This window comes from Chrysochloris asiatica, unplaced genomic scaffold, assembly GCF_000296735.1.
Source record: "Chrysochloris asiatica unplaced genomic scaffold, ChrAsi1.0 scaffold00518, whole genome shotgun sequence".
NCBI lineage: Eukaryota > Metazoa > Chordata > Mammalia > Afrosoricida > Chrysochloridae > Chrysochloris > Chrysochloris asiatica.
Window position 1 is genome coordinate 531,323 of NW_006409036.1, and position 13,356 is coordinate 544,678.

At 37.0% G+C, this 13,356-nt stretch overlaps 1 protein-coding gene across 1 annotated transcript; it reads right to left on the reverse strand.

Moving 5' to 3' along the window:
* Nucleotides 1-11,131: 11,131 nt before the first annotated feature.
* Nucleotides 11,132-12,070, reverse strand: LOC102835567 (olfactory receptor 7A17-like). The gene has a single exon (XM_006877512.1). It carries the CDS (start codon nucleotides 12,068-12,070, stop codon nucleotides 11,132-11,134), a length of 939 nt encoding a protein of 312 aa, XP_006877574.1.
* Nucleotides 12,071-13,356: the final 1,286 nt, after the last annotated feature.

The following is a 13,356-nucleotide window of genomic DNA, read 5'->3' on the forward strand; positions in this document are numbered from 1 at the left end:
CTAGTGAGTTTGAATTGCTGACCTTGTGGTTAGCAGTCCAGTGCTAATCCTACAGTGCCACACTAGGTAGGACTCCAGATTTTATACAGTTATTGAAAGATTTAAATTAAAAAATGAATACAAAGTATCCACTACGTACTAATCATTAATTAATGAAAATTTTAATATATCATGTTTTCACGCCTTAAATATTCCTTTTCACTTAACTTCCATTGTACTATTTCCATTTTTCATAATCTCTCTATGGCTTTGACAACAGCAATATTCTGTTCCTCACTTTGACCACGGTGACCTTTGTACAGGGTGACTTTGACTGAGGCCATCCTCTGCCATAAATCTTACATTGACTCTCCACTAATTTTGAAATTAATCAATCCTGTAAGTGAAAATATAAGGCTCTGTGTTATGTAGCTGCTGTTTATCTGACCAGTTCATGTTTTAATTTTCACCACCTACCCTTATGTTTCTTCAGATATTTGATACTATTTGTACCTTGCTTGGTGGAAGTAAAGAGAACTAGAACTACTTTTTGATGAAAATCAAAGATTAAAGCCTTAAGTATGGATTGTACCTCAATGTAGAAAAAATGAAAATCCTCGCAACTGGACCTATAAGTAACATCATGGTAAATGGAGAAAAGATTGAAGTTGTCAGACACTGCACTTTGCTTACATTCACAATCAATGCTCATGGAAGCAGCAGTCATGAGATTAAATGACGTATTGCACTAGATGATCTGCTACAAAAAACCTCTTAAAGTGTTAAAGATCAAGGATGTCAATTTAAGGACTAAGGTGCCCCCTGACCCCAATCCATGGTACTTTTGTCACCTCAAATGCATGTGAAAGTTGAACAATGAATAAGGAAGACCTTAGAATTGATACATTTGAATTGTGGTGGTGGAGAAGAATATTGAAAATAACATGGCCTGCCATAAGAACAAAACAAATCTGTCCTTAGAAACAAGGGTGGCAAGACTTGATTTCTTGTACTTTGGACATATTGGCCAGAGGCACCAGTTTCAGGAGGAGGACATCATGCTTGGTAAAGTGGAAGGTCAGTGAAAAAGAGGAAGATCCGCAACGGACATAGTAACAGCAACAATGGGCTCATCCATAACAACAACTGTGAGGATGGCATAGGACCAGGTAGCATTTCATCCCATTGCACACAGGGTCACCATGTGTTGGGCTGACTCCATGGCACCTAACAACAGTGAGCACACCTCACAACAATAAGCACATCTTAAATATTATCTAAGGAGCTCTGGTAGCGTAGTGGTTACGAATCGGGCTGCGAACCACAAGGTCAGCAGTTCAAAAGTACCAGCTGCTCCGCAGGAGAAAGATGAGACTTTCTGCTCCAGTAAAGATTTACAGCCTCAGAAACCCTGTTCAGGGTCGCTATGGGTCGGAACCAACTCGACAGCACTTAACAACAACTATTATTATCCAATTGTTTACTTCTCTGCTGCCTCTTGCAGTGATCACTTTCCCACCTGTAAAATCTCCAACTCCCCCTTCAAGTTTCAAAACAACTACAAGTTTCTCTGCAAAGCTTCTATTAACCTTCACAGGAATAATCAGGGATTTTAACCTGGTAGAACTTTCTATTATTAAGTATTCTTTAACTTGTTTTCCTGATAATAATCCTACAATTGCTAAAATGAAAATGAGTTCCACACACCTTACCACATTCTCCAGCACCCGTGACGAACTATTGGTATAGCTCACCCAGATCTTATCAGGGAACCTAGTGAGTTCACTGATGCACTTTCTTCCTCAGATAATTGATGACGTTGAAAGTTCTATCCCAAGGAAGGACAGGGAGATCGAATCACTCATGCTGCCTCTGGAGGATGCAATTGTGTTTTCACATCATCTGAGATTAATTAAGTAGACTTGACAGAGTGCTGAGAAAGTATTTACAGTTTCTCTGGGTTTAGGTGCTAAAGTCCCATGAGCCTCATTAAGGAAGTATTTTTTTCCAACCTTAAACTACCTGAGAAATTTAATGGAAGCTTAGAGAGAAAAAAAATAGACTGTAAACTTGTGCCAGTTTTGACCCTTGGGAGACAACTTTGCAACTTCATGTTTTTGTAACTTTGCAACTTTCATGTCCCATTGCATACCTTCCTCCCAAGAGAAGGTCATCTATCTTATAGCATGTCTTCAGGGTTTCATAGAGCCCTTAAGGATTTTTTCATCCCTGAATATGCAGGGAGATTCTGAGTACACTAAAACTTCGTTATTATCTGTTATGTCTTCTCAGGTGTTGGCTTTCAGTCATAAGACCTCATGCTATTAACCATATTTTCTAGCTTCTATAATATGGTAGTTTAGCATCTACAGTTTTAGGAAACTATAAATGGAAATTTTGTTGTTTTTCTTGTTAGGTACTTTCAAGTCAGTACTAATTTACATTGAGCTTTTTGTACAACAGGACAAAACACAGCCCAGTTTTCTGTCATACTCACAATTATTGTAAGGTTTAAGTCCATTATTACAACCTCTGTGTCAGTCCATCTCCTTGAGGCTCTTCCTCTTTTTCATTGACCCTCCACTTTTCCAAGCATGATGTCCTTCTCAAGGGACAGGCTCCTCCTGAGTGAGAACATGTCCAAAGCACATGAGACTAAGTCTCAGCATCTTTGCTTCTAAAGACCATTCTGGCTGTGCTTTTTTTTTTTTTTGGTTTTAAGAAACAGAAATTTATTTTCTAACAGTTTGTTGTTGTTGTGCCATAAAGTCGGTCCTAACTCAGTGATGCTGCATAGGGTTTCCAAGGCGTGGCTGGTGGGTTTGAAGCACTAATCTTGTGGTTAGCATTCTAGTGCTTATCTTACAGTACCCCACAACAGTTTAGGAGGTGTGGCACTGTACGATGAACATCCCTTGTAAATGTCTGTGCATCTTGGCACCAATCTTCCTCTAGATCTAGGATCCTCACATTGCAGGGACTCTAGGTCCAAGGACCATATTCCACATCTAGGCCTTTCTTGGTGATAATAGGTCTTCCCAGCTGTACTTCTTCTAAGACAAATTTGTTCATTTTACTGGCAGTCCATGATATATTAAATGTTTTTGCCAACATGATTCAAATAGATTTGTTCTTCAACCTTCTTTATCTGTTAGCCTGCTTTTGGATGCATATGAGGTGATGGAAAATACCATGGTTTGAACCAGCTGCCCCTTTATTTTCAAAGCGACATCTTTGCTCTTTAACACTTTAAAGAGGTATTTTACAGCAGATTTGCCCAGTACACTGCATGCATTGATTTGATGACTGCTGTTTCCATGGACATTGATTGTGGATCCAAGTAAAATGAAGTTGTGACAACTTTAATCTGTTCTGTTTATCATGATGTTGCTCATTGGTCCAATTGTGAGAATTTTTGTTTTCTTTTTGTTGAGGTGGAACCTCAAGTCTTTTTCATTTTCAGAAAGCAAGGGTGTGTCATTGATAAATAGCAACTTATTAAGGAGTCTTCCTTTAATTCTGATATTGCATTCTTATCCAGGGTCTTGAGTATTTAATAAGTATGGTAACAGATACAACCTTGAACTACACCTTTCCTGATTTTTACCAGTCAGTATTTCCATGTTCTGGTTGTATGAATGCCTTTTGGTTTTTGTACAGGTTCCGCATGAGCATAATGAAAACTTCTGGAATTCCCATTCTTCATAATAGTACACTATGCTGCTCAGATCCACACAAATGAATATCTTTGCATAGTCAGTAAAACACATCTTTCTGATATTGTCTGCTTTCAGCCAAGATCCATCTGACGTCAGCAGTGCTGTCCTGCATTTCATGTCCTCTTCTGAATCAGCTTCCATTGCTGGCCTTTGGCCACCTTTCATGTTAGGAACTGAACTCACCTCCATGGCTGAATTTTCAGCCAAGCAATAGAGAAGTATATAGCAGGGACAACAACACATGCATATCCTAGAATGGCCAACCATTTGAGATCAAAAGGGCAACATTTACCTAAGAACAAAATTCAGAAGGGTGGAGAAATAAGGAGGAATGGAAATAAAAAACATAGGGAGGAAGTTAGATCAGTGGTGTTTCACTGAGGGGATTGCAATGAAGATGAAGTGTATGATTTTTTTTTTTACTATAAAACAGAGAATCTTTTCTGTAAACCTTCATTCAATCCACAATAAAAAGTTTAAGAAAATAAAACTTTGAAATATGTGTGAAAACTAGTGCTACAGATGCCAATCCATGGAAAAATAAAAGGAGTTTGAGAATTAGAGTAAGTCAAAGACAATGATAAGAGTGAATAATAAGAAATTATATCTCAACGTGCAAGCTTGAACAAATGGGGATAGCTCTAAAATTGATCTCAACTGCTTGGATTCAACAATGGCCTGCTCTAAAAGATATTCCATTCTATAAGTATATTACCTACAATATTCATCAGAGGCTCAGTTGGCATTGTAGGATAAGCATTGAACTGATAACTGCAAGGCCAGCAGTCCAAAGCTCCACTCCAAGGAAAGAAAATTAGGCTTTCTGCTTCTGTAAAGATTTACAGCTTTGGAAACCCTATATAAGGTTTCTATGCATTGAAATTTACTTGATGGCAGTGGCTTTTCTATTTGATTATTTCTCTGTTTTGTTTTCTGTTTGATAATATACAGAAATAAATCCAAAGAGAAAAGAGACATGGATAGTGTGTTGGACTTAACGTGTGACTCAATCACACATACACAGAACCCAAACATATGGGTTTAATGTTGGACTCTAATAAGGAACTCAGACATTAGTCATTAGATTCATCCAAGAATTTTATAAATATATCGGTAAGGGGTGCAACAACTTCCTTGGAAGACTCTGCAGAGACAGAGGTAAGGAGGAAGGGAAATTTAAATAGGTGCTTCCGGAATTCAATGGGAATAATGGCATCCTTAACTGACATCATGAAACCAACAACAACAAATAATGCAAAGATTGTAAACAAAGAGGAAGGGTAATTGTTGGAAAATATGACTTTGGTGATAGAAACTATGCTTGAGATCACATGATAGAAGTTTGCAAGATTTCATTGCAAATACCTTTGTTAAGCAACATAAAAGATGGAAGGAACTCTGGTAGCGTAGTGGTTACGAATTGGGCTGCTAATCTTACGGCCAGCAGTTTGAAACTACCAGATGTTCCACGGGAGAAAGATGAGGCTTTCTGCTCCCATAAAGATTCACAGCCTCGGAAACCCTATAGATGGTCGCTATGACTTGGAACCGACTCCACGAAACATAGCAACAACAACAACATACACATGAACTTTGCCAGATAGAATACACAGAAACCAAACAGACTACATCTTTGGAAAGAGATGGTGGAAAAACTCCACATCATCAGTCAAAACAAGGCCAGTTCAGGTTGAAGCTGAAGAAAATTAAAATAAGTCCACAAGAGCCAAAATATGACCTTGAATACATTCCACCTGAATTTATAGATCATCTCAAGAACAGATTTGATGAATTAGACACTAACGACAGAAGACCAAAAGAGTTGTGGGATGACATCAAGAACATCATAAGGAAGAAATCAAAAGGTCATTAAGAAGACAAGAAAGAAAGAGAAGACCAAAATGGATATCACCTGTTTGACCTTGATAATCAGAACTCGACTAGAGGAAGATTAAAAACAAAACAAACAAACAAACAAACAATAAAATAATTTTTGAAAAAGGAAACCAGGGATAATTGCTACAATTTGATGAACGTGATCTATACTCATGGAGGTAGTAGCTCAAAATACCAACAGAAAGGGAAGGAGTCTTCACATCAAGTATCAATGCTATCCCTTCTGTATACAGGTTAGATAGGGATGGACAACTTAGACATTAGCTACCTAAAATGAGAGGGTGATAAAGGCTCAAAGTGACTGGCTTACAAGGTTTCAAGAGGCAGTTTAGTTTAATAGTGGGGGGGAGGGGAAGATAGAGTACCCACTGAATAGTTTCATCTTGTCTAGATGGGTCTGGTAAAAAGAGATGGGGAAAAGAGTCTTATGATTCAATAGTGAGTAATAGTTATCATGACTAACTGTGACTGTCACAATTGTAAAGGTGGAAGATTTGTAAGAAAATGGGGGAGTAGTTAATCTTACAGTCCAGAAACAGAGGACCCTAGGACCACCAAGGAAGAAGAGGACCTTATTCAGAGAGTCAGCAACACCGGAAATGGAGGCAGAGATGGGACATGGAGAGAGGGAGCAGCTAAGGACTCTAGATTCATGGAAGGGGTGGGACTGAGAGCTGGCAGCCAGGAGGCAGACTTGCAGAATGTGCCCTTTGTTGGTTTAAATTGTTATATATGCCTGAGTTAAAAAAAAAAAAAAGGAGCTGAAATGAATAGGGAGAAATACTGTTGACTGATAGTACATGGAGGGGATTATTGTAATGAAACAAGGTGTATGATTTGTTGAATGTAAAACTGATGATCTGCCCTGTAAACTTTCACTCAATTTACAATAAAAACTTAAAAAAAAAAAGTTGATATCACAAGGGACTCTGAAACTTACTGTCCAGCATAGAGATGCTAAAACTAATGGAAGAAATGATGAGGTAAAAGACCTAAGCAGAACATTTCAAAGGTTAGCTTGAGAAGACAAAGTCAAACATTATAATGAAATGTGCAAAGACCAGGAGTTAGATAACCAAAAGGGAAGCACACCCTCAGCATTTATCACATTGAAAGAACTGAAGAAAAAAATTCAAGGCTCGACTTGAAATGTTGAAGGAGTCCTAGTGTGGTGCTGTGGGTTAATGTGTCAGACTGCAAAGTTCCTTTGAATCATAAGGTTGGTGGTTCAAGCTTGTTAGTTGTCCTTGGAAACCCTATACAAGGTCACTATGGGACAATAGCACTTCCCAACAACAACAATCATGGGCAAAATATCGAATGATGCAGAAAGCATCAAAAGATGATGGAAAGAATACATAGAGTCAATGTACCAAAAAGCAGTGGTCTTCACAACTGGACCAATAATTAACATCAACATAAATGGAAAAAAGATTAAAGTTATGAAAGACTTCTGTTTTTACAGATCAACCACCATGGAAGCAGGCATCAATGAATCAAATTAAATATTGCGTTAGGCAAATCTGCTGCACAAGATCTCTTTAAAGTGTTCAAGAGCAAAGATGTCAGTTTGATGACTAAGGTACACCCGACCCAAGCCATGGTAATTTTAATAGCATCATAAGCATGTGAAAGTTGGACAATAAATAAGGAAGTTCTTAGAAGGATTGATGCATGGTGTTGAATAAAAATATTAAAAGTACCCTGGACTACCAGAAGAACAAACAAATCTGTGTTGGAAGAAGTACAGCCAGAATGCTCCTTAGAAGCCAGTATGGTCAGACTTAGTCTTTCATACTTCAGACATACTATCAAGAAGGACATCATTCTTGTTAAAGTGGAGGGTCAACTAAAAAGAGGAAGGCCCCCCAATGAGAAGGATTGGCATAGTAGTATCAGTAATGTGCTCAAGTGTTGCAATGATTGTGTGGCTGGCAGAGGACAGGGCAGTTTTTCATTTTGTAGTGTATTGGGTCACTATGGGTTAGTACAACAATAAATACAACCAGTTAATGCCATTATTATTTAAATTTATGAAACTGAAGAATTCAAACATGCAATCAAGGCGAATTGATAATTATTGGTGATTGGGATGTGAAAGTTGAAAACAAAGAGGAACAATCATTAAGTGGAAAATAAGACCTTGTTGCTAGAAACGATGAGGAAGATCACATGATAGACTTTTGCTAGACCAACAACTTATTCATTCCAAATATCTTTTGTCAATAACATATGAATGTCAGACTGAAAATGACCAATACCAATCCTTTTAAGCACACTAAAGCCTAAGATATTGTTCTTATGTGTTCCATTTCACTTTTAGTAACTTATACAATTTTCCTAGATTAATAATTTGTGCATTCCATTTCTGATTATTAATGGATATTTGCAGTTGTGTCTCTTCATTTTGAGTTGTGCCCAGTAGCAAAAGAGGTTCTTGAATTCATTACTCTATTCACATCATTATGGCTAACTAAACTTTGAGGAGGCAGCTCTTCCCCAGTTATAATTTGAGTGTCTTCCAGCCTGAGGAGCTCTACTGTATCTGACATTATTCTAGTGCTGTTCAAAATGTATTCATTTCCTGGAGCTATATATCTGACAATGTTCTGCTGCTATTCATAAGGTTTTCAGTGGCTAAACATTTAGAAGTAGCCTGCTTCTTCTTCTTCCTACTCTGTTTTGTCTGGAAGGTGTGCTGAAACCTGCCCACAATGGTTGACCGTGAAGGTATTTAACATACAGGTGGCATAGCATCTGACATCACAGCAACATGCAAACCACTACAATACAACACACTGACAGATGAGTCATGGTACAGATATATAACAAATTTATTTTGTAAGTCATTTTGTTTGGAATAAGAATCCAATGAATGTGGAATGTGCTAGGAACTTTTGAGTGCACGAGATATCTTTTATAATTGGATCATTTGAAAAGTGAAGATTCTAAATGATCAGATTATGTCACAATAAATGAACCAGGAAACTTTCTGTACTATATGAATCAGTCTCTTAGTCCTCAAAGCTGCAAATCTGATGTAGGTATGATTGAAAAACACAGTTTAATGTTGCAGACTGAGGGATAACAAAATAAGTTGAATAAACAGTTTTGCCAAAGGTCTTGGGTGAAATTTAAGACATTGTTTGGAAAGAGACACCTGAGGAAATGAAAGAGTAGAAGTCAGTGTGTTTGAATAAATCATAATACTCTGGTTCTCCAAACTACACAGATAATTCAGTGCTACTCAGATCTGTGTGATAAGACAAGTAGTTCTCCATCTGAAGATCCGATAATACTTACCCCTAAAGAAAAATCCTTGCAAGAGGATTACTACTACTCTTACGATTTTTCCTTGTCTCAAGATTGAGATCTAGATTCAGGTTCCAGAATGCTGCAGTAAAACTAGTATAACTCTGAATAAGAAAAAGACGATTAAAGTAGAAAAATAATTGCAATATTTTTCTATTTTTTATTATAACAACTTTAGAATTTTGTCAGATAATGACTTCTATCAATTCAAGTCCATGGAAGAACACCACCCCACCACCAAAATTTACAGTAGGACAAGTCTAATAAATGAGTTCATTAACAGAGACTCTGGGTTCTATATGAGAGTATAATTTTAGTTTTTTCTCAGTTAGGTGACTAAAACTTGAATTTTATTGAGATCTGCTATACAGGAAGTTCAGAGACATAAATATCTTACAATTAGTAAAGAATTTAAATTGCAAAGGGAAAGGGATAATTGCAAATTTATCACGTGTGATGTAATCATTCACCATAGAAGTATATCCTAGGATATACTAGGATAGGAGGCCATTCCATTATCATAGGGATTGAGAAATACATTATTTTAGGGGGCATCAGCTTTTTGGAAAGCTCTGTAATGGTTGTTCTCTGTGTGCACCGAGCTAAAATGCACAAATTGAGATGGGTGTCTCCTGAGCTCATTGAGGATAATGGCATCCTGAACTGGCATCACTAAATCACTGCAGGTATAGTGTTGTTGATGCTAAATGCTACTGAATCAGTTCTGACTGATAGTGACCCTGTGCAGGACTTCTGAGGAACAGTTAGTGGGTTTGAATTGCAGACCTTGTGGTTAGCAGTTCAGTGCTTATCCTACAGCACCATATCAGGAGTCCACAGGTACGATATTCATAGTTAATGTAATAGACAGCAGCAGCATGCTAATTTATATAGATTATTAAACAATAGGAAGTTTTGGAAAGGGTAATTTGTTCATGGTATTTCCATTAATAAAAAGGATATTAAGGTCCTATCCAATCTGTGTAACTAAAATACTCTAGTTATGGTGAAAAGAAATTGGACTTAAGTCACTAAAATGAAACATCACTATCTCTCACTTGATTCTCAGATCAGAGACTAAAACACAGACCCTCTGAATAGTTACCCTTATAGGTTGACTATAAAATGGCCACAAATTGTAATGTTTGCTATGCATTTTACTTTCCCTCTCTCGGCACTTATACTCTTTTCTCCCTCCTTGGTGTGTTTATTTCTCTTTCTTCACTTTAAAAAAGAGTTAGATCACCACTGAGCACTAGTACTCAAAGAACTGCAGTCTTTTACCTGAAATATTGCAAAATGGCTAAAGGGAAGTAATCATATCACTTTCTTGAAATTTGGACACTAGTTTGAGCTAACAATCTCAAATCTATCTTGCCAATCAAAACGGTGAATTCTCAGGTCAAGTGATGAAGGAAGAATTAACCTTACTCTGTTTAACAAAATATAGTAGATCCACAAATATATCATGCTACTATTTTCTAATGTTGGGAGTGTACAATTGGAAATGACGTAGTTGACAATTGGCAGGATAACCATGGTGTTTTGTGTTATGTAAGAGAAGCTATTATGGTAGGAAGTATTAAGAAATATCTCCTAAAAGTATTCCTGCACATCCAAGTATCTTTTTAAAAAGCAACAATGAATACTTGAATAAATCAGAGAGATGCTGGATGGAGCAGAGTTTATAATTTCAATTACATCTCTGAATAATTTATGTTTTGGGATATTCAGAAGATTAGATCTTGTATAGTGAATGGGATATTATCAGGTGGTGACAAGAAACATTTTTGTTAATCCAGATGTGATCTCTTTCTGGAGTTCAGTAAAATAAACCCAGGCAAGCTATGAACAGTTGTTGATAAGACAAATGGATTTTCTCCAAAAGCAGATAATACAAGAGACAGATGCTTCCATCTGGGAGAAAAAGCAGTACACCTTCATGCCTTCAGCTCTTTGTATAATTTTATAAGTAGTCAATTTCCTATATTAAGTATTTTACTGCTGAGAAACCCATGCAAAATATTTTATTTTCTATACAGTGAATGAAAAAATTAAATGAAATGCCTCAAAATAATTGCTTATAATGTATGAAAATTTGGAAATAAGAAAGATTGAAGATCATCTTTTTACTATGAAAGTGATAAGAGTACCCTGGCTTAGGGCTTCTTGGTTTTGAGATCTGATACTCATAAGTAACTCTAATTGTGAGACCAAGTGTTCTTTCATGTAGATAATGTCTTACAACTGAAGAATTTTTTTAGGGCTTGCTTTATATCTTTGTTTCTAAGACTGTAAATAAATGGGTTCAGCATGGGTGTGACCACAGTGTACATCACTGAGGCTATTGCAGTTTTCCTGGGGTTTTGAGTAGCAGAAGAACTAAGATACACCCCAAGAAATGTACCATAGAACAACAGAACTACTGAGAGGTGAGACCCACAAGTGGAAAAGGCTTTATACTTGCCACCAGCTGATGAAATTCTCAAAATGGAAGATACAATCTTAGAGTAAGATAAGATGATAGCAATGAGTGGAATAATAACCAGAAACCCATTTGCAATATACATCACTAGGTCATTGAGAAACGTATCAGAACAAGCAAGGTGGACTACTTGATTAAGTTCACAGAAAAAGTGAGGTATTTCCAATTCTGTACAAAAAGACAGTCTCCAAATCATTAGGTCATGTAATAGAGAGTCCAGAATGCTCAATAAATAAGATTCCAGAAGCAAGAGACCACAGATTTTGGGGTTCATGATGACCATATAGTGCAGTGGGTGACAGATGGCCACAAACCTATCATAGGCCATTACTGTCAAGAGAAAGTTGTCTAATCTTCCAAAAACCATGAAAAAATATATCTGGCTGAGACACCCTTCATAGCTTATGACTTTGCTCTGCATCTGAATGTTCACCAGCATCTTTGGGATGGTAGTGGAGGTGAAACAGATATCTGCAAAAGACAGATTGGAAAGGAAAAAGTACATCGGTGTGTGGAGGTGGGAGTCAGTGATAATGGTCAGGATGATGAGCAGATTTCCGATAAAGGTGACCAGGTACATAGACAGGAATATCCCAAAGAGGAGAGGCTGCACCTCTGCCTCTTCAGAGAGTCCTAGAAGGATAAACTCTGAGACACGTGTTTGATTTCTTGGTTCCATGCAGTTGATGAAACTGTTGGGGAAGAGACAAGATCATGTAAATTAGGCATACGCAGTTATCAACCACTTAAGAGATGTGCTGTGGCTTGTTTTCTGAGCATGTTAATGAACTAAGTCAATAATTCAATATCCATTGACCTAATGCCTCTTACCTGAAAGTTTCATGGACTTTCAACTGTTCAATCCCCTTGATGTTGAAAATTACTGGAAATATTTTCCTCTAAAAATTTTCTAAGGCTTTCTTTTTTTCATTCACGAAATATTTTTGATCATTTATTTGATGCTAAGTATCATTGATGTCACTAAGAAAAAACACTAAGTCAAGAAAAATAATACAGGATAAGAAAGTAATGGTTGTGAAGAGTAAATGCTTTTTATATAGTCATCTCTGATAAGGAGCTGTTGGGCAAACAGTATGAAACTATGGGAAAGTAAGCCAAGCTTGTAACTAAGAAAAACATTTAGTGCAGGGAATTAACCAGTGTAACATCTTCCACTTTTTCACTGACCTTCCACTTTATGAAGTTTCTCCAGAAACTCATCCCCAGGGATAATACATCCAAAGTATGAGAGACCAAGTCTTGCCATGCTAGATTATAAGGAGCATTCTGGCTGTTCTTCCAACACAGATCTGTTTGCTGTTTTGGCAGTCAATGGTGCTTTTAACATTCTTCTCCAACACCATAACGCAAATGCATCAATTCTTCTAAGGTCTTCCTTATTCGTTGTCCAAATTTCACATTCATATAGGTGGCTATTGAAAATACCATGGTTTGGGTCAGGTGCACCTTAGTTCTCAAACTGACATCTTTGCTCTAGAATACTTTAAAGAGATCTTATGCAGAAGATTTGCCTAATGCAATACATTGTTTGATTTCTTAACTGCTGCTTCCATGAGTCTTGATGGTAGATCTAAGCAAAATGAAGTCTTTGACAACTTCAATCATTTCTCTTTTTATTATTAGGTTACTTATTGGTTTAGTGGTGAGGATTTTTGTTTTCTTTGCTTTGAGGTGTAATCCATACTGAAGGCTGTACTCTTTGATCTTCATTAGCAAGTATTTTAAGTCCTCTTTGCTTTCTGAAAGTAAGTTTGTAACATTTGCATATCACAGTTGTTTAATGAATCTTCTCCAATCCACGTTCATCTTCATAGAATTCATTTTCTTGTATTATTTGCTCATCATTATTGTTGTTGTTAATGAATCTTCCTACGATATGCAGATGATACAACCTTGCTGGCTGAAAGTGAAGAGAACTTAAAATATTTACTGATGAAGATCAAA

What these genes read in the sequence shown, in the direction of transcription:
- LOC102835567 (XM_006877512.1), bottom strand. Translation starts at nt 12,070, where the DNA reads ATGGAACCAAGAAATCAAACACGTGTCTCAGAGTTTATCCTTCTAGGA.